At 38.4% G+C, this 22,701-nt stretch overlaps 1 protein-coding gene across 5 annotated transcripts in view; it reads left to right on the top strand.

The window, feature by feature from the left end:
* ST6GALNAC3 (ST6 N-acetylgalactosaminide alpha-2,6-sialyltransferase 3) overlaps positions 1–22,701 on the top strand; it is a 536,306-nt gene that overhangs the window by 333,500 nt on the left and 180,105 nt on the right. For all 5 annotated transcript variants that reach the window (XM_086717318.1, XM_086717320.1, XM_086717321.1 and 2 more), the window contains one exon: positions 2,668–3,077. In XM_086717318.1, coding sequence (XP_086573444.1) covers positions 2,668–3,077 — 410 coding nt within the window. The remainder of the gene's footprint in view (positions 1–2,667; positions 3,078–22,701) is intronic.

Below are 22,701 nucleotides of genomic sequence, written 5' to 3' on the forward strand. Positions count from 1 at the left end.
GTTTGAGTAGTTCTGTTACAACATTAGCTGTGGGAGTCTGTGTTCGAGGCATCTCAAATCTAACAGAGCTGGAAATGTGCTCATTTTCCTCCTCTGATCCTGTCCTTTTCCTCAAGCCTTTGCCTTCTTTTTTTTTTTTTAAACGTTTATTTATTTTTGAGACAGAGAGAGACAGAGTATGAACGGGGGAGGGGCAGAGGGAGAGGGAGACACAGAATCGGAAGCAGGCTCCAGGCTCTGGGCCGTCAGCCCAGAGCCCTATGCGGGGCTCGAACCCACGGACCGCGAGATCGTGACCTGGCTGAAGTCGGACGCTTAACCGACTGCGCCACCCAGGTGCCCCAAGCCTTTGGCTTCTTATTTAAAGCCAGTTCCAATCTTCCAGTTGCTTAGGCTAAAAATCTGAAGTTCTCCTTGATTCGTCTCTATCTCTCAGATCTCATATTCCATCTACCGGTCAACCCAATTGGCTCTACCTTCAGAATATGGCCAGCGTGTGGCCAGCGTCTTGCTACCTCCTCTGCTACCTGATGTCGTCCAAGCCACCATCATGCCACACACCATGCCATGATTGTGGCCAGCAGTCTTGTCTCCTCTTTGTCAGTTTTCCACATAGCAGCCAATGCTGTTAAAATACAATGCAGATCAGCCACTCCCCCATTCAGAGCCTTCCAAAGATTCCTAAGTAAAAGAGCCTACATGATGTCTCCCTGGTCATCTCTCTGACCCCAGTACCCACTGGCTCTCTACAATGCTCTGCCAGGCCACACTGCTCTCTTCCTTGTTCCTCTCCTACCTGCCATGGGGGCGTTTGTAGTGGCTTTTGGTTTTGCTTTGCAGGAATATTCCCCTCACCCAAATCCCCAAAGCCAGCCCTCTTACTTTCTTCAAGTCTTTCTTCAAATATCATTCCCCACCCACCCCTAGACCTTTTCTGATCCTTCCACTAACACACACACACACACACACATGCATTCTAACCCCCTTCCTTGCTTTAATTTTCTTTATTTAGCACGTGTCTTCATCTATCGTATTATATACTATGCTGATTCATTTATTACCTTTCTCCTCCCCAGTTGAATGTAAGATCTATGAGGTCAGGGATTTCTACTTAAGATTTTCACAACTGAATAAACCCCAACCCCCAGAACATGGTACATCATAGTTGCTCAGTAACTACTTTGGATTCCTACTATTGATAGGAAAGACGTCTTGTTATACAGTTGTGTGGTAATTATGCAGGCGACTTGTCTGAGGTACTTTGCCTCTCCATTTACTCACCTAGATTGAACCTGTTTGTATATTGATAGGTTTCTTGCGGATTACATTTCTCTTTTCATCTAAATCAACAATTCTCAATGAATTAGAAAAGTCCATTTCTTCCCTAATATCAAGTTCAGTGTTCAGATTTCCAATAAATTATCTCAATTCAATTGCTTTCATTTCCTAATTTAGTTACTATATACTGAGCTGTAGTAATCCAAGGACTTCTGGGATTAAAATGAAGAAAACATTGCCTCTTACAGAATTTATGGTGTAGTGGACAGACATAATTAAACAATAAAATACAATATAACTCATAAAATAAGAGCAGTACCCAGTGTGAGAAGAGCCAATGACCAATAGGCCCAATAAAAATGAAAATACAGGATCGAATGTCAGATACAAAATGTGGAATCTCATGGAAGGAAGATGAGAAAGATATATATCAACAAAGTGCATTGCTCCTTTATCACTGTTTTAAAAGATAGGATGACTTTTCTTCATGTAGGAGGAAAGTAACAAAAGGAATTTATTTGGTTTGCTTGAGAGGCAGGAGTGCGGGGAATAGTGAAAAGAGCAATGGGTTTAGAGTTAGAAGATCTAGATTTGAAACTAACACTGCAACTTGAATCTCTCATCTGCAAATTCTGAAAGCTGGTGCTTAACATCAGAGTCTCTGTTACCTCGTTGGTTTACACAAGGAGGGTGGTGGTTAGGCCAGCACTAGGGATTATCTCTGTATATCCTTTCCCTGAGTTCTTAAAAGAAACTTTCTTAATCCATCAAAAATAAGCATAAACACAAGGGCCAGTTAACATGGTGATACAAGGAAATTTTTTAAGGGTTTCTGTAAAATTTTTGCTAGCCTGAGACTTGTCTTAAATAGTTCTTGGTTCTGAACAATTTTTCCAGAACCTCATCATTTGCTGAATTTTTCATATTTTCATCAACTGCTATATAACTATTCATACGTATAAGTAAAATACAGAATTGATGCCTGGATATATTCCCTTTGCATTTCTCTTTTTAGCCACTGTCCTTATTAAAGAGATCAAATCTCCCTATTTCCTCATTTCATTTGAAATTACGGTTTGAAATGAAAAGTCATTATTTAGAATGGAAAACAAATGACTACTTTTCCATTTAATTTTAAACTGACACAAGGGGATAGAAATTATTATTAAATAAAATTATTTCTTAACAATCTATATTCACTTGTCAAATGGAAGCATGCCCCTAGCTTTATAACCCCTACTGTAGGATCGGTACGTATATTTCAGAAACTCCTACACCCAGCAGCTATGCACAATATCTGAATTTTGTCTTCCCAGAAGAACTTGTTTGGATAGGTGGAACTAACTAATGTACATGTTTCTCCCCCTGTCTTATTTCTCTGTTTTTCAGCCCTTGCAACTGGACTGTGACCTCTGCGCCATAGTGTCAAACTCAGGTCAGATGGCTGGCCAGAAGGTGGGGAATGAGATAGACCAGTCATCCTGCATTTGGAGAATGAACAATGCCCCCACCAAGGGCTATGAAGAAGATGTTGGCCGCATGACAATGATTCGAGTTGTGTCCCATACCAGTGTTCCTCTTTTGCTAAAAAATCCTGACTATTTTTTCAAGGAAGCAAACGCTACTATCTATGTTATTTGGGGCCCTTTCCGCAATATGAGGAAAGACGGCAACGGCATTGTTTACAACATGTTGAAAAAGACTGTTGACATCTACCCGAATGCCCAAATTTACGTGACCACAGAGAAGCGCATGAGTTACTGTGATGGCATTTTTAAGAAGGAAACTGGGAAAGACAGGTGAGTCCTCTGAGAGGCAGCCTCGTGTCTTTTGTCTAGCCTTTGTCTTTTTTGCTAGCTCCTTGCTGAGTTCTTTTGCCAGCTATCAAATGAACAGAGTTATTTTTCAAATTGATTGTTCTGTTTTCTTGACTATTATGATTACTTGATGAGCCAGCAGCTAGGCCCCATTTATTCCACCTACACTACATTCTGTTCTCTCCATTTTGATTGGCTTGAGGATCCAAAAAATACTGGATGCTTCCCCAAGATATCTTTAGATTTGTTCTTATTTAGCTCAATTTGCTATTGGTTAAATTGGATGTTAGCCGAAAGGAAGTCTACACATTTTCTGTTTCAAAACAGACATTAAGGAACTTTAGGACCTAAACTCCTTTGGAAGTTGTGGTAAAAATTTACCTGAGACTACAAGACAGAACAGGCTATTGATTGTCTAATAAGGTTGCACGGCTTCTTGCATGCAAATAGACCCTATGATCGTGAGCACCATAACTTGGTATCTAACAGATATGTTAGTATGTTCAGCAGAATACCATATTGAAATTATGCATTACTGAAAATCATTAACAGTGGATTCTTGAAGAGAAATGAGGTATAAATACCATTTACTCAATTATCCAACAAACCAATTTGCATTTTTCATTACATCCATTTTTTTTTCCGTAGCCTTCTGTAAAACACCCTTCCCACTTCTTTGTCCTGAGGCCTATTCACCTCATTTTTCTCCTACTCCTTACATCTCCCGTTTCCTCTCTCTGCTCCCTCTTATTCCCCTTTCCCATATGACTCTACTGCCTACCATTTTTTTTTCTTTCTTTTGAGAAAGGCAACCAGTGTATGAGAGAGAAGTAGAATTATTAGTTCACATTTCTCATTCTAATAAAGAGCCACTGAAGGAAAATATTGAAAACAATTGCAAGAGTTTTAAGTCATGTGTGAATCTTACTTATTCATGTAATACCGTGGATAAATTGAGCATTGGCTGTAATTCCAATATTAACATTCTGATTTCCTCAAAATGTATCTTTCACTGTTTAATACTATCAAATCTAAGTTTTTAATTACACTGGGGTATGTGCTTGTGGGGGGAAGTTTCTGATATCTCTAGGTGTAATTTGTATGCTGATAATTATTTTAAAACCTTATCTGGACCAATTCTCCTATTGATAATGTAAGTTGAACATAGCATTTTCTATTTCTGAGCACCCAAAATGCACAGCTTCTAATGAATTGCAAGGCAGGAATAACCATAATGCTGGCCCTTTTCCCTGTTAGAGTTTTAAAAAAGAATCCCAATTGTTAGATTTGAATCAGTGTGGAATAAGCGTTCCAAAGAGATAGGCAGGATAAAGGAGTAGGTATGTAGCACAATTCTATATAAATATGACCATCTCAAGGGGGTTGGAAATTTCTGGTCTCTCATTAGCCCAGAGCAATGCAATTAATTAGATATATTTGGTATTTCATTAGTCATAGTCAGCCCTCAGGGTATCCCCCAGTCATAACTATATGCCCTAGAATCATTTGGGGCTATCAGAGAAGCACTCAGCATGCCGTATGCTCCTGTGTATTTATATCATGTTGGCTTTTGCTGTGAGCTTTCAGTGAGACGGCACATTGTCAAAGATATGTGGATTGTACAGCAAGCATTGGGAGAGAATAGCTTTGGAGGATTCATTTTCCTAGTGGCTGTGATGAGAAAAGCTATTTGTATAGTAGGAAAGAGCTTGCTTGGTCAAATTAATGTCCAGGTATCATTCATTTGGTAAAGTTACCAAAATAAAAGTAGGGAGGAAGAAAGCCAAATTGATTTTATAATGCTTCCTTCTGTTTTCCTCACCGAGTCTATTCATGTCTGGTTGCATCATAGAGTCCTGCAACCAGACTGAAAGAGACAACTGTGCTAGTATTTGAGAAATGAGCAGAATGGATGGTTTTGGTAAAATCTGGTTGGATGGCAAAAGGTTGACCAACATGACTTCAAAGGCTGTTATGTGCTCTATAATTTAAATCTGTATCCTAACTTTAGCTGTGTGGATTTTATTGTCTAAGGATTTCCCATAGTGATCTGATGTTCATTGCAAAATTTCAAACAAGGATTTTTTTTAACATTTTATGAAGGAAAATGTCAAAATTATAAAGTAGAGAGACTAGTGGTGTAATGAACCTCTGTATACGCACTGTTTGGGTTGAATAACTATTAACTCGTGGCCAATATTGTTTCATCTATATCCCTACACGCCTTCTCCCTCCCCAAGGATTATTAAGAAGCAAGTGCCAGACATCATGTTATTTTGTTCAGTAACATTTCAGCATGTATCTCTAAAAGATAAAGATTCTTAAAAATAAGTACAATGCCATTGTCCTACATAAAAACCAGCAATATTTCTTTAATAACACTATATAGTTTGTTTTCAAACTTTTCCAATAATCTTATTAATATTTTTAAAATTTAATTCAGATTAGGATTAATTAGCATTAAGGTCCATACACTGTTCAAATCAGGATTAGCATAAGATCTATACGTTACAACTAATTGATATGTCCCCTATATTTCTCTTAATCAATATCTCTCTCCCCCCATTATTGAAAAAAAACTAATCATTTGTACTATACAGTATTCTACAACCTAATTTTTGCTAATTGCACCCTCCCATGGGGTTTTTTGTATATTGGTATTACTATAGTGAGGCTTTACTGGATTCAGGCCATATTTTCTTCCTACCAAGACCATTAAGTGGTACTTCTATCAGCAGGTATACTGACTGACCAGTTTTCTCCATTTACGTTAGCAGTCATTAACGATCATTGTCTAGATTCAGTAGTTCATTAGAGGTTGTGAAATGGTGATAGTTCATGTTTTCATTTATATTAGCTGAAACTTTATAAAGAGAAACTTGTCCTTGTTAACTTTTTTTTTTAAAACAAGAGATGGAAGATAGGACCAATCCTTTTTCTTTATCAGTTCTAAGGCACTGGTTCCCTAGCATCCTCCAAGAGTGACCAGTTTATTACTATCAATGTTTACATATTGACATATATTTAACTATATTTGGAATATTTTGATTTATTAGAATTATGTCTTTACGCTCAAAGTGTCCTACTTTGTGCCATGGGAACCTCTTCAAATTAGTTTTGGAGTCCTTTTGGCATGCCTTTAGTAATTTTGGATAGCTTCTTTGATTCCTGGTATTACAGGTTGATTTAGGCTCTTCTTGTACAGATTCTGATGCAAAGCTAGATCCAGACATTTCTCCAAAGAACTTTGGTCCTTTTAGTATTTAAGAGAGCAAAATCTTGGTGCTACATGTGCGCGTTGCCACTAGGTTTGTCTCTGTTTCTTGGCCTTTTCATTGGACAAAGCTAGTGTAGAAACAATGCCTATATTGTTCAAAGATAAAATCATCATGATTTCAAACTGAAACTTCCGATTCAGATTCAGGGCTATCATGTTTTAATTTTACCTCATGTATCTTACATGTGTTTCTCCTTTTTGCCATGTTGGCAATCACAGGTCCTAGAGACACCAATGTAATTACTCATTTGTTTCATTCCACAACATACACACAACACTCTTAGAATAACATCACAACCAGCAATATTATTAGTCAGCATTTTCAGATTCTTTTACATCAAAGAAGACGCATTAATGCCAAGCATTCATGGGGGTCCATGCTCACAAAATGTGTGTTACTTATACCCTAACAAAAGTTTTAAATATTTTTCTCCTAAGTAAATAGGAATGTGGCCAGTGGATATGTCATTGCAGACATGAGGGAGTAATGAAGAAGGACCTCAGTTTAATTTGACTTTTGTTGTACAGCTATTTTGGTTGATTTGCCTGAACTTACTGGAACTTTTTAGCAAGTGCTCATTTTCTTCATCAGGTTTTTAACGGAGAGGTTATGTCACCATTATGATGTATAATTTATAGAATCTAAAAAAATTGTGTCCCTAGTAGTTAAAATGATTCATGGTAGGAAAATGACTAAGTGGAGTTTCTCAAAGAAAAAATTTGACTCTCAGCTTGCTTCTTCAAATTGTCAGAATCTTTTTAAAGAAGTATAAACCTCTCTCCCACGTAAGGTGGGCATCTTTTCATTTTGTCCACTGCTTTTCTTTTTTTTTTTAAATTTGTCTTAAGGGATTCTTCATTGTGGAAACATGAAGTAGTAAAAGAAATGTATATATTGTTAAGTTTCTTAGAATAAGTTTAGACCAACTCATAAGCATATTGGAATACTTTTTTCTTTTTTTTTTTTTTTTAATTTTTTTTTTTTTCAACGTTTTTTTATTTTTGGGACAGAGAGAGACAAAGCATGAACGGGGGAGGGGCAGAGCGAGAGGGAGACACAGAATCGGAAACAGGCTCCAGGCTCTGAGCCATCAGCCCAGAGCCCGATGCGGGGCTCAAACTCACGGACCGCGAGATCGTGACCTGGCTGAAGTCGGACGCTTAACCGACTGCGCCACCCAGGCGCCCCTGGAATACTTTTTTCAAACCAAATGAAATTTAATTTGCTTTCTTATCAGTTACTGACTAAAATTATTTGGCTTGTCACTTAGAAAGAGTGACCTTATGGGAAAGGCTGAGAAAAAGAAAGAGAAGGCAGCTTGTCTTTTCTCTCTTCATCTTCTGGGGCCCAGTTTTCTTTGGAATTCTAGGTCTTTCGGACAGTGGTCACCTTTACATTTTCACTTAACCAAATATTTTTCTAGGAAACAACCTTCAACAAACCAGAAAACTTTGGAATTAAAGGTCTTATATTCAAAATAAACTGGACCCAAATGGATCTTTCTTCCCTCTTTGAATGATTGGTATGCATAAATAACATTAGCCTACTGACATTTACACATTTGCATTAATACATCTTAAGACTGAAATACCCTCGAGGTGATGTCAGGCTGACAGTGGCACATGGCGCCACACTCAGCATCTGAAGAATGCGATTATGTGCCTGGCCATGTACTGACACAAAATGAATGTGAACTCTCCTGGAGAAGCAGTAGAGAGCCAGTGGGAGCTATTCTTCTTACCTGTAGGCAGGTGGGCAGTTGCAGCTTGCCTCCCACTTTAGAAATACATTGGCAAATGCAAGCACATTATTTAATTAAGTAATAATTGAGAAAGCTATAGTCCCCATTAAAAACGCAAAGCTAATTTAGGGCTGATAAGGGCCCTGAGCTGCCCTAAATAGGTCTTAATTAGCTGGCACCAATGTGGCTCCGCCTTCAGGGATGGATGAAATTAATGAAAGCTAGTAGCAAATAGATCAATGTTTTAAGATGTTACTGCCTCAGGTGCAGAGGTTGAGAAGGGAGGGAGTTACTTTTAAGGATTGTTTAGGAAACAGGATGCACAAAAGTCACTTTCAGAAAACACTATCAAAATGGCAAACTGATTCGTAAATATCAAGATGGCTGCCATGTTTAATATTTGCCAGCATGTTCCATCCTTTCCCACTCCATCCTAAGGAGAGAAAAAGAAATCAGTGAGGCGTCATTTCTCACTGCCTTCTGTTGGAGACAGGTTTGTCATCTGGCATGGTTTTAAGTACAGCCTGGGTTTTGCTATTTCAGCTTGGCCATTTTGAAAGTTTCTTAGGATTAAGTTGGCTCACATCCCTTAGGTTTGCAAACCCTTAGTGGCTTCTAGAGTGGGAAGAAGTTTCAAGCCCCCTCGCCCTGAGAATTTGGGAACTCTCTGAGAGTCCCTTCCATTGGGTTACAAGGCAGGTAAGCTGCCTCAACAAAAGGAGGACAGCAAGGGGCAGGGGCAAAAACAAAATCAAAATAGAAGAAAAAACTGTGCTAGCCTGAGAGTTGGCCACAAGGCACCGAAATGTGCCTAATTCACCCAAACTAGTACTGTTTTTCTACCTGGACTCTGAAAACAAAGATGTCTAGTTATTCATAACTCAGAATAAATAATAGGTATAACTCCAGGAAATCCTGGACCAACAGAAAATAGGCAAAGTGGAAAGATTCTTGGACTGAAAGGCTGGGCACAGTATTAAAATTAGTATTTTTCTTTTTTTTCCTTTTTGAAGATGGTCTTTGAAAATTCAGCATCTCAGCACTTTTTCAAGAGCAACGTTGACACACCTCTGTTAAAATGAATTAATGTTCCCATCCCAGCTGATATATTTGGCAGGAACAGTAAGTTCACATAGCAGTCATGGGCAGACCCACAGGACTCCTGAGTCAAAAAGTATAATAAGGCATCCAGGGCTCTGTTTTCATGCTAACAAGCATTGGGAAACAAGGGATTTTGTTTTTCCCATTATTCATGATGGCATCCAATGACCTACATTAGGCTTCTTCTATAATACACATCACTGAAAATTAAAAATTCAATAAAAGAGGGAGAAGAATCTATTTTAATAATGGGAGAATGCTTGAAAGGATGTTTGTAATTTATCAAGCTATCAGTACCAACCTGCCATGTGCTTAAAAACAGACACATGTGTGCACACATACACAGAGTGAACACTGATATATTTGACAAGACAGCTTAGTTGAGGATTAAAACAAGAGAAACAGCTAAGATTCAGTGACCATATTTTTAAAGGGAAGGCTGTGCAGACTACTGATATTGCAGAAATCAAGACTTGCAACCAGTGTACTTGGGGAAATAAGTTCTCCTGGGCCTTAGGATATGACTTGACAGAATAGCTAGATACATGGCCAGATTATACTGTAGAGAAAGAAAGTCCCAATAGACACTTACGCTGAACATGCCCTCGATATAAAGGCCTTTGAACACCGCAGAGGGTGTGACACTGAGAGACAAATAGGCTTCAAATTAGAAACCCCACTAGAATATATCTACACTTTTAAACTTTATAAGGGCTTTGGAGGTTTTTAACTTCTCTTGTTTGTTTGTTTGTTTGTTTGTTTGTTTGTTTGTTTGAAGTCATCTATCTCTTAAGCTGGTTTACTCCTCTCCCATAATTTGGATTTCTACTCTCCTTTGATATTTTTTTCCAACCATCTCTGTCTCTCTTCAAGTTTAGGTTAAAGTCAAAATTAAGAATGGTTATATATTTGTTTATAAAAAAAAACTTATGAACCAGGAGCGGTCTCTTTTCTTTTTCCTTAATTGTTGCATGCCTAGACTCTCAAGACAGAGTTGATTGTTTTGAGACTTTTCATGCTATACTATATCCATCTGGATGACTAGATTTTTAATTGCTTGGACAACCATTTCAAGGTAAAAATAGTGTGTAAGATGTTGTAGGGGCTCTACGAGTGTCTGTAGAATTGAATTTTTTGCTTCTCTGCAAACAAAAACAAGAGACTTATCAGGTGTGGTATTATTGACCTTCTAAATGGGCTTCCCCCTTTAGCTCGTTTTCTCAGAAAAAGAATGGGTCCTCTAGATCAATACAGTCTCTTTCTTTCTTTCTTTCTTTCTTTCTTTCTTTCTTTCTTTCTTTCTTTCTTTCTTTCTTTCTTTCTTTCTTTCTTTTTTCTTTCTTTCTTTCTTTCTTTCTTTCTTTCTTTCTTTCTTTCTTTCTTTCTTTCTCTTTCTTTCTTTCTTTTTCTTTCAACACAGTACTTTCAAACTTAAGTGTGCATATAGTCTCCTGCTGATTCAGGTGATTTTGAGTGGAGCCTGAGAATTTGCATTTTGAAGAAGTTGCCAGGCCAGGCCAGGGCTGTTAATCTGAAGATGATACTGCAAATTGTGCTATTGTAGATTGCTTTGATTGAAGGATAAGACCACATTTCATTGATCCTTGAGCCAGAGAAATACGGAAGTGAAGAATAGCTATTTCCCAAATACCTTGGTAATCTGCTTGTAGTTGAATCCCAATTTTGTGACTATGCTCTGTCTCTGGCCAATTAAGTGTGGTGACCATCTTAAGTTGAATCTTAAATCCTTAAGAATTCAACGATTTATCTGACCTTACCATGCTTAATTTATCCATTTTTCTCATTGACGACACACCTCATAAGGACAAGGACTGTGCCCAGCTCCATTTTGTTCTCAGACCTACCATGGTGGTGGTTTGCCACCAAAATAGCAAATGTATTGTTTTCACTCTACTTCTATCAGCTAAATGGCCCAGAGATATTTCAGGTTTCCTTGAAATGACCTCAGCAATAACTCGTCTTCTTTGTTCTGTCATTATCACTACCAATGGTGCAGCGTAGGCCTTGTTTGCCTCTCACATGGTGACAGCTAACCCGGCCTTGACTAACACAGCTTTGCAGATTTTGTTCCCTCTGCCTAAATTGTACTTCCTCCCATCACCATGCACACAAATGCATCCTTTATGACCAAATCAAATGTTACCTCTTCCATGAAGCCTTTTATAATATCTCTAACTAGGACTCATATTTCCTCCTCAGAAAATCCATAGCATTTGGACTTTTTAAAAATGGAAATCATCACTCCCTACCATGCATTATTGCCACTTATGTCTAATCTCTTTAGGCAGTCCATAAACTCTTTGAGGGAATATCAACTCTTATGTATTAGTTTCCCTAGCACCTGATATAATATTTGACTCTGAAGGTATAAATAGATGAGCAAATGAGCACAAAAAATAATAACTGGTAGTGTGTTTGTTTTTTAAGTCTTCAAGTCCCTTTGCCACTCTTTGAAATAGTTGTGAATTTCCAAACACTTTTCTTCAGTATATAGGGGTCACTGTAATACAACGAGGCAAGTTCCAGGATTGTGTTTTGATAGAAAAGTTTCCACAGTTCTATTCAGACAGACTACCCCTTGCTCTGCCTTACCCAAAGGTTGGCAAATCTATTACCTTCTCTAGGAATTTTGTGTGACTGGGCACTGGGTTTTTAATAAGTCACTGACAGAGCCATTCCTCAAATACAGGTTTCCATTTTAGTTGCACATCAGTGGAAAAGCAGGTTCCGAGACTTCACTCACAATTCTGTTAGCTGTCAGTTGCCTGGTGAAAAATCAGTTCCTAGTACCCACACCCAGGGTTATACTCTTGGGCTCTAGGAAGCAAATACAACAACCAACCATCACAGAAGGCAGGGGACAAAAGACCAAGTAAAGGAGAACTGATCACCACCCAACTTTATCTTTTAATTATCTCCCACAGAACATTTTCTTCTTTGATAACAAAGAAAGTGAATTGCCTTACTGAGAATTCTTTTTAAACCACTGCATGAATGGTTGGTGCAGTGGTTGACATAGTTCAGATCCTGTCACTCTTCCACTCAAAACCCTGCTATAGCCCCCTATATCCCTTAGAGTACAAGCACAAGTTTTTACAGTGATTTACAATTACCTTTAGGGTGATCTGACCCCTTGTAGCCTCACTGACCTTCATTTATGAAACTTCCTTTGTGCTCACTCCGCTCCAGCCACACACACTTCCTAGCTGCACCTCGCCCACGATCGGCATGCTCCCTCCTTTAGCCTCTACTTTAGCTCTCTGTGGAATGACCCTTCCTCCCCATATATTGCATGATTCACTTCATCATCTCCTTCAATCCTTTTCTCATTTGTCATCCAGTCAATAAATCTAACATAATGTCACTTAAGATTGAAATCCTACTTTCCATAACCAGCATTCCCACGTATCCTTACCTTGTTCTACTTTCTTCTTTTCCCCCATAGCATTGTTTCCTTCTAACATTCTATAGAATATGCTTCTTTATTTTATCCTTTATCATTTGTCTGACTCCCCCACTAGGATAGAAGTTTTTTTAAGCCAGGGATCATTGTCTATTTTTGTCACTGATAAATCTCAAACACCTAGAACAGTGTATAGCACAGAATACATATTTAATATTTGCTGAATGAATGACCAAGAGAAGGGAAAAACAATCACATAAATAAAGGATCGAGGCAAACTTGCATAGCTTATCTTGCAGGGTCTACCGAAGTTCAGCTTAAAAAGAAGAAAATACATACTTTCGGAAACTATGCAATTAAGGTAGGAATGAGGCCGTTTGTTCTGTTGCTCTACAGAAGGTTACCAGTGTGATAGCCCTCTGTTTCAAAGAGATCATCATGTCACTCAAGGAATGGTCAGACCGAGTTTTTATTCTTTAGCACTTGGACCAGCTTAAACAGAATTGACCAAATTAACTCATTTCTTTAGCACATGGCAGAAACAGCAACAATCTTTGACTCTTATTTGATTTGGTAGGAAGGTGGATCCCGAATGTGAGCTGACATCGGAATCGCCTGGAGGGACTGCTTAAAACCGACTGCTAGACCCATCCTGGGAGTTTGTGCGTTGTTGGTTTCGGGGGCAATGCCACAGCGTTTGTGTTTCTAACAAATTCCCAGGTAGTGCTATTGCTGTTGTCCTAGGACCGCACTTTGAAACCCACTGTGGTAGAGAAAGAGTCTAAGATATCAGGAATTATATTCAATTATTTTGAAAACCTTTGGTTCTATAATCTTTATACTGTTGGTGCAGTGTTATGTGAACACCTAAAGTGATTTTTATTATGATATTTTTAATGATGAGAATTTTTTAACCTCCTGTGAAAATCCAGCTACAGCTCTGTCATTTTATTCTTCACTTTCTTAAGATCTTGCTCCTCTGTAATCATGCCAGATGGTGTTGCTCATTAGCTTATGAGGAAAGGCTGCTTTATCATTCTAGACAGAGAGACAAATCATTCCGTTCTCCAACTTTGAGTCAAGAATCAACATTTGGGTGTATGTTCAACCTACTATTTGCTTTACAATTTTGCTCATTAGGTATTTATTACCCTGACAATCTATGAACTAGTCATTATCCCTCTGTCAAGTATTTCTTTCAAATTATATTCATTTAACGTTCATATTGGCACTCTTTGACAACTGCCATCATCACAACATTACCTCCACTAATATGTGATTTCCCTTTTGCCTGAATTATCCGGGTAAGGTGGTTATCTTGGAAGTATATCCATAAAATTAAGACACTGGATAACATTCCGTTCTCTGACTTCCCATGTTCCAAATGGATAATTGGGACAATTGGCATTGGTGATTTGTGAGAAACAATAAAACTTGAGGGGGAGAAAAAGTAGCATTATGACCAAAATCATTGCATTCTTTTCATTCATTGTATGTTTTTCTTAGGAAGAAAACACAATAAGGAAAACATAGGATTGAAAGAAAAGTGTTAAAAAACAAAGCCGAACCTCAAATACTTAGCGAGACACTGGCAGGGTAGACAGGGACCTTCATACCGTGGGAAGTGGAGAACTAGTTAGAATTTGGGATCCAAAAAAAATATATACCTGAGGCATTAAATTCTTGTAACCAAAAACATTTATAATTTTCACTAAAAGGATAATTTAAATTATTACTAGATAATTCATGCAAAGACACAATGACAGGCATATATGTAATGGTCTCCTGATGCAAACAGTTTGTTTATTGTCCCTGAGAATGTTTCCCTATACCATTGCAATATTGAACATGTCAAATTTTCTTGAACTTTTGTTGAGCAGAGAGCAGGGAAAAGAGAAGGGGACAGACATAGTGGAAGACTTCTGGGAGGGATTGTCAATCTGTCTTAATTCTTCTAGTTGACCATAGATACTTGAGCATTATATCTTCCTTAAGTACAGTGTTAATATCCTTGTGGTGAAATGAATATTTCACAGCCTACATGTATCATTGTGGAGGGGCAAGAGTAGGGGCAAGGTAAATGCAAGACGAAAAAGGTTGCTATTTCAAGGTGACTTTTGCACTACCTATTCTGTATTTGTTTTTTTTAATGTTTATTTTATTATTTTTGAGAGAGAGAGAGTGCAAGTGGGGGAGGGACAGAGAGAGAGGGGAATAGAGGATCCGAAGCAGGAGGACTGTATGTGGGGCTCTAAAGAGCAAAGAGCCCGATGCAGTGCTCTAACTCACAAACCATGAGTGAGATCATGACCTGAGCCTAAGTCAGATGCTTTACTGACTGAGCCACCCAGGTGCTCCTCTATTCTGTATTTCTAATGTGTTGTGTAGCCTTTAACAAATACAGTCATGTTTACTTGGGAGTGCATTATATTTTCCCCTGTCAGTGGAGCACATTTCACTTACATGATCATAATTAATTTGCTCTTTATCTCATCTTTATCTTTACTTCACTCATAACTCATCTGATAGTTCACCATCCCACCCTGATTAGAAGAGAAGACCCTTCCAAAGACTGAACCATTGGCAATTTTGTCACCTGGAAAGAATTACGAAAAACAGAAATGCCTGCCTAACTGGTTCATCATATTTTCCTTAGCAGGTGGATTCTTGGTGGGCAGAGTGTGTTTCTGGTGTTTTTGCTGCCAAGCACATTGAGGGTGTTCAGTAAATATTAAATAATAAGAAGAATTTCCTAATTAAGATGAACATTTTTCTATATTAGGCAGATGGTGCTCAATAGGAGTAGCCCATTATTTACAAGTATGACACAAGGTGCTGGCAATTGTCTAGGAAACGTGGCTCTCACTTCAGATGCTGATTATATATGTTAAAGCAAACTTTTATGCCAAACAGCTTGATCAATATTAGTTAATGTTTGTGATAAAAACTGTGAATGGAGGTGGACTTTGTGTGTGTGTGTGTGTGTGTGTGTGTAATTCTACTGTTTTGATTATTAATATTGACTTCAACTATAAAAGTATTTCTTGCTATTTGCTGCAAGGCATCTTTTGGCAAATCAGTGTATATCCTATTTTATCCCATAGGCTCACCATTTGATTTGAATTCTTGTGATTGCCTGATTTCTAAAGAAATTTTTCTTCCAAGTCCTTTGAGTATCTCTTTCTGGTTTCTAAAACTAGATGGAACACCTCCATGGTATTTGCAATGCTTATATTAGTAGCTGAAACCTCAGTGGAACTGAGGAGAGTTAATTAGGCATTCCCAAAATACACATCGTTTTATGATTTTGCAGATCACCCCAATGGAAATAACAGTCTAATTTCGTCAAGTCATGTAAATTACAGTAAGAGGGATGATGAGAGTAGGCAATTCTCGGCTCTTGGAGAAGTTAATTTTGTTGTCAGCACACACATCTCCAAAAATCACAAACCACAGGCAGAACTTTCTAGCTCAAGTGAGATTCGGTGATCATATACTATTTCTACTTCTAACGTCTGCCTTCTATAAAGGGTCTATGCAAATAGGGGCTTTCAAGGATGTAAAACTGGCAGCTTCCTCTACTAGGAGCTTAGGGAGCAGCTGCCTTGCTTTCTCATAAAGGATTGAAAACATCCTGTTTACTAACATACACCCACACGCCCTCACCCACTACACTCACACCAAGCTATTCTATTCAGGCAGAGTTTTTATTTTGGTTTGAGATAGGCAGCACAGACGTGTTTAAGTCTTTTACAAACATTTCATTCATTCTTTGAGCACATATTCCCTGGATGCTAACTAGGTGTCAGACATTGCCCTAGACACGGGGAATACACTGATACTTTGAAACATACTCTCTAGTTTTATTGGGAACTCATCAGAGGTTCTGGCATGTGTTGGCAGGTTCTTTGCATCCGGTCTCACCTCCTTATTTTTAATATTTATAAATCATGCTCATCAGGCTGTCAGCAGGTAGGAAATGAAAGTAGTTGAGAAGCCCCTGCCAAGACAGAACAAATCCCAGAGTGAACTAAAAATATGTTGACCGCAAGGATGTGAGGCAAACCAAGATGTGTTCTTGAAGCAGCAAAAATTACTGTTGTGCCAAAGTCCAAGCTTTACCTCGTTGTCAGATAATCAGTGGGCTAGAGATTTCACCTGGACTCTCCACAAGCCCTGTTAAGAAATAATGACCATGTGCTTTCTACAAGCCTGGAGTCTGCCCAGAACATGAGCTCATAAATATGTTAGCTAAAGTAAGGCTTATGATAATATAGAAGATGAATCATCTCCCTATTTTGAAAAACATGTATTCTATAACTTAGTACATCTGGAGTCCTCCCAGAGACCTCTATGATTTTGCACTCTCATTTTCTTTAGGTTTTGATTCAAATGTTGCCTTGTCAGAGAGCCCTTCTTTGACAACATCCTCCATTTGGCCCCCTCCCCACAGCCTGCTTACCAAACGTTATTGTTCCTTCTGTCACTTATCATGGCCTGACACATCATGTGTTTGCTCTTCTCTGTCTTCCCCCTACCTGACTGTAAGCACCAGGAGATCAGGACTGCATATTACCCCGTGCTATATCTCTACCCCCTCAAGTAGCACCTACCACATAGTGACACTCACTACCCAGTTGCTGAGTGGATGACATGAGTCTGTTTGGAATTGTTAGTTTCTTAATTTAAGAAGCAATATTCATCAAGAACTTTCAGGGTTGGACTGGAACTTAGAAATCTTTATCCCAGTCTGTCCCGACATTTTTCATACCAATATCCTTTGTGCGATTTTACCCCTACAGGCTTTATGTTTGAAAAATGTGATCCTTAAAAAAAAAAAAGCAACCTACATTTTTTAAGTAGTATTCATTTTTCCATCTACATAAATCTGAAAAAATATAACTGCCATCAGAAATTCTGATAACCAGAGGTGATACAGTTCCAGCTGAAAACCAAAACTGTAGATGTGTCCGTGACTTTGAATTGGATAAATAAATGATTCTTTTTTGACATTTCAGAATTTTATACATAGCTCAATAATGTCTATTGCCAACTTCATGATCTCCTTATAAGAGATCACAGTAAGGAAATTCCAAAATGAGCCCAACACGCATCTCATGGGTGGGAAACCTAAGACTGGGCTAGCTTTAATGACTTTCTCAAGGTCACACCTCTTATGGTAGCAGAGCTTCTATCACAGGGTCTTCTGAATCCTACTTTAGTGCTGTGTTTACTGGTCTGGCTTCCCCTCCACTGAATTGAGCACCAGCTGCAGCAGTGTTTCTCAACTATATTCTGTGGACCACCTGTTTCAGAATCTTCTGGAATGTCTTGATAAAAACAGCTCCTCAGTCCTATAGATACATAATCTCTGGGAATAGAACCTGCATTTTAATCAGTTCCTCAGGTGTGTCTTACACATTACTAGTGTCTGAGGACAAGCCACCTATTGTGTGCCAGGACTCTTGCTTCTCCTCCATTTGAATGGAAAAATAAAATATTCAAACCTTATTACCAAAATATATGAGTAGATATTTGTTGAACACTTTGACCAATAGCCTTTATTTATTTGTTTGTTTATTTTTATTTAAAAATTTTTTTAGTTTATTTATTTATTTATTTTGAGAGAGACAGAGACAGCGTGAGTGGGGGAGGGGCAGAGAGCGAGGGAGAGAGAATCCCCAGCAGGCTCCATGCTGTCAGCGCAGAGCCTGACACGGGGCTTGAACTCATGAAACCGTGAGATCATGACCTGAGCCAAAACCAAGAGTCAGACACTCAACTGACTGAGCCACCCAGGTGCCTCGACCAATAGCTTTTCTTGGAGAGGGGCACTGGGCCATGTTAAAATCTGTTTCACTTTACCATCAAGTTAGATAATAAACTAAGAGCTACTTTGAAGTTTTGGATTGCAGTCTAACTGGTTCATTAATTTCTTCCACTAACCTTGTAAAGTGCAAGGTGCCCAGGATTCAGAGATAATGGAACAGCCCTAGTGAAGTTGGAGGAGACATAGTGAAGTTGGTTTCGGAGGACTGCAGGGAACCCTGAGGGGCTTGTGATGCCTCTGTATAAGGCCTCGAGACCAACTCACACAACCAGCTAAGGCCAGGTGTTTTCTATGCTGCATTTCTAAGTCCCTTTCCATGCCTCTGGATACCTCTCCAAGTCGACCAAATGGTCTCAGACTTCACCAAAAGAATAACGAGGGGATCTGCGATTTCTCTGAGGTAGTGGTTAAAAAACGAAAACTTTGTTTGATGTTATTATTGTTGTTGCTATTGTTTTTAGGTTGCAGGACTCATACTCACTGTTGCCATAATCACTGTCCAGTTGCATTACCCTTTGCCTTTGTTCTAAGAGATGTCTCCCACTCTTCATCATCTTTGGCAATGAATCATACAGTTCATCAGCATTTTGCTTCTTGACATACAACCTTGAGCAATTCAAAAAATTTCCCAGAAATGGCTTTGTGGGATGTTAATTTAATTCTCTGAATGGTGAAAACTGCTGAAGACATTTTTCAAAGGTTAGGCTATTGAATATTTCATACCATGGAAACTGACTTAAGAAAGACTTGCTACTTAAGGCCACAAAAAAATGAGGGAAAATATACTTGAGAAAACCTTATAAACTAGACCTTCTTAGAAGAATATTAATATATTATTTTTCTCCATCTTGAAATATCCTCAGGCGTGTGTTGAATGAGCTGACTTCATGGTTGTAGTTCTGTTGTTCTTTCCATGTTGCTTCGCAATTCTCCCTGTGGCCATCATATTGATTTGAACACTGTGGTCATCATTCTAGGAAAATGAAGGCATTAATAACTGGGTCTCTGTGGACAGATTGTAATAGAAAACCTTATAAATAATTGCCCACTAATGGGAAAATTGAAAATATGCACTGTATTATAATGGTCATAATGTAATCATTAAAATTACAATTATATGACAATGAAAGAACTCATTATGCGCTAGTTTATCTTTACATAATGTTAATACCTAATGAAAGTGTGACAATTACATCTAATTAAGTTTAACAACATTTCTGCACTTCTTGTAAATGGACTATATTTTGCTTGAAACAGTGTATGTGGAGACATTAGTGAAGCTGAGGTCCATCACTATTATGAATTTTGAACGTGACCATCAGTCCTACTAGAAACCATAATTTAGTGCCTTTTTGTTAAATGAAGCTTACCAAGGGTAGCTTCATAAAAAGGTTCTTTGGATTGTGTCATTCATGTAGTTGAAGTATCCATTAACCTTCCTCCTCCCACAAATGTGTGTGTGTGTGTGTGTGTGTGTGTGCTTGATTAATTTATGTTTCGTCTTTTAGACTTACACTAAAATTTAAAGTCAGAGGGCATTCACTTGGATTTGGGTTATAATAATGGATGGAGTTTGATGTGTTAGTGTCTTGCCATAGATTATCCCATATCCTATCTGTGTCCTACGTGCACTCTGTGTCGTTCATTTTTTTTTTATGTGTGAAGTTACAGTGAAAGGAATAACATCTGCTTCCTTTGCTTTGCTGGAATTAACATTTATTTTGTTTATAAATTTAATTTATAAATGTATAACATTATTTAGCCTGGGCCTGGCACATAAAGCATTAGCAAGTATTAGTTATTATGATTTATTTTACAGCCATATTATAATATCAAGAGAACAATTCCAAGCTTAGTGTGTCACTTTTCCTCCACTGACAGTTTATTATGTCTTCAAGTAATCATTCAGACTTTTATTATTCCGTTACTTAAAAAAAAAAGTTATTATACATATCGTATTGAAAACAGCATGGGACCCTCAATAAGTGATCAGCTATATTCTCCAGAATGGAGTTTTGAGATGCTTGAACCATGGTAGACATTGGCCAAGTCACCAGGGCTTCTACCTGTTCAGGTTTTACTTTCAGAATGATGGACTATGGGTTCCCTCCAGACCCTTGGCCAATGTCACCAGTCTTGGATCATCAGGAAACAGAGACTGTGGAAGGAATTTCAGATAGAGGTTGGCCAACTGGTCCATTGCTACTGTGCTTCCAAGAAGCTATGACATTTATGGCCTTTATTTTTTTTCTCTGTTCCTTCTGTATGTTAAGCACAAAGGAAATGTTCATTCCCTGAGAGGACTTATCCAGCTGCATAGTGTCAACTAACAGTGTTACATGTTCTCTCAATGTCTGATATCACTTCTGAACATTGTTCTCTCAAACTAGCTACTAGGCATTTTCTTTGTGAAACTTAATTTGTCTTGAAACTTGACTCATTTTTCCAAACCAAACTCTGATCGTGTTACCAAATCCTTGATTTCTTGCTTCATAGCATTGATTATATGATCATATGCTTTATTTTTCTTTCGGGACTCTCATTATTTCATGTCTAGACTATTAAAATTTTCTCCCTCTATTCTCTCTGTTTCCCATCTTTTGCCCTTCAATACACATTTTGTACTTCAGCAGATTAATCATATGAATCATGTTTGCATTTCATTCGCCTACCCACAAATCTTTGATGGCTCCTCATTGCCTATAGCATCTTTCATCTGGCATTTTTGTCCTGAGAACTTTTCCCTACCTTCTCTCCAACTCTGTCACCAACTAGCTTTTATAAATACTCTCTAGCTCAACCAAATGAGTCTTCTCATTATCCTCAACACACTCTGAGCTTCGTATCTTTACTGACCCTGTTTCCCCAGCTGCAATGCCCTTCTGTTTGTCTTCTTATCATATAAATCTGTTTAGGCACAGCTCAGGAGTCAGTTCTTTCATGCAACTGTCTCTAACAGCCCTATTTATTTCTCCCTCCTATGAATTCCTCAGGCATTTATTTTTCCTGCCCTGTATCTGCACTCTGTACAGGCCACTTTGGCTGTTTCTTATCCTTTATGTATGGTTCTGGCTGGCCAATGAGATTGGCAAGATTAGAAGCCCCTCAAGGCTGTCTTACATTTCTCTGTGCAGAGTACTAGGTGTATATTAGGTCCTCAACAAATATTTGTTGATGAGAATGTCAATTTTTTAAGCACTTGGAGACGATACTCAAAAGCCTTCTTGCAACTACCGGAATCTGCCTGGAGCTGATTTCATACTTAGAAGTAATGTTTTCTGAGCCTCCTTCTTATAGGAGTCTTGTAAAACCTCTTGGTAGAATTAAGCACAATCTCCTCTGCCCTGAATTCAAAGACCTCCTCCTTGGGGAAGTATCCTTTTAGCTGTGAATTTATGAGAGAAGACAGACATGCAGGGATTAGCATCATAGCCCTGGCAGCCCCATCTTCTGCTGAAGGCAGCTTTCTCAATTTCCCATTTCAGAAGAGTCCCAAACTTACCTTGTTTGTGAAAGAACTGAGGCCAGGTCATGAGGTCATGTGTAGCAGATGACATTTAGCAAACCCCAAAAATAAAAGCAGTGAACAATGAGTATTCTTTCTTCAACTCTGTTACTAACTAGGCAACCTTGGTCAAGTCACTTCCCACAATCACAAGGCTTCATTTCCTGCACTCTAAAATGGTTGAAGAACTCTGACATTAAAATGTGATTATTTTTATATTTTTAATCACCCACTAGATAGATCCAATAAAATGGAAATTGTTATTGTGGTGAAAAAATTAAATTCAAGACAAATCTACCTGATTTTTTTTGTAGCTGTTTATCTCATAAGGGCAAATAAATCACAAATCTCCCTTGTCTCTGTCTGTGTCTATGTCTGTCTGTCCGTCTCTCTCTCTCTCTCTCTCTCTCTCTCTCTCTCTCTGTATGCCTGTCTCTCTTGGTCTCTATCTCTGTCTCTTTCTGTCTCTCTGTCTCAGACACCCATACCCACCCACCCACCCACCCCCGCCCCATAGACACACACAATTCTCTGTCAAAGCAGTTTTCTTCCCAGAAAGCTTTTGCATGCTCGGTTCTCCTCTATGTGGAAAGAGCTGCCAATGAAATATGACCCAGGAATAGGATAAGTAGCTGACTTCCTTTTTAGAATGTTTTGTTGTATACACCAAAAAAATTCTGGCTGAAATATGTACCTAAGTTGCCTTCATTAATTTTTTTTTATCTTT

The sequence above is a fragment of the Puma concolor genome, chromosome C1 (genome assembly GCF_028749965.1).
Source record: "Puma concolor isolate L17-30 chromosome C1, mPumCon1.1.hap2, whole genome shotgun sequence".
Classification (NCBI taxonomy): domain Eukaryota; kingdom Metazoa; phylum Chordata; class Mammalia; order Carnivora; family Felidae; genus Puma; species Puma concolor.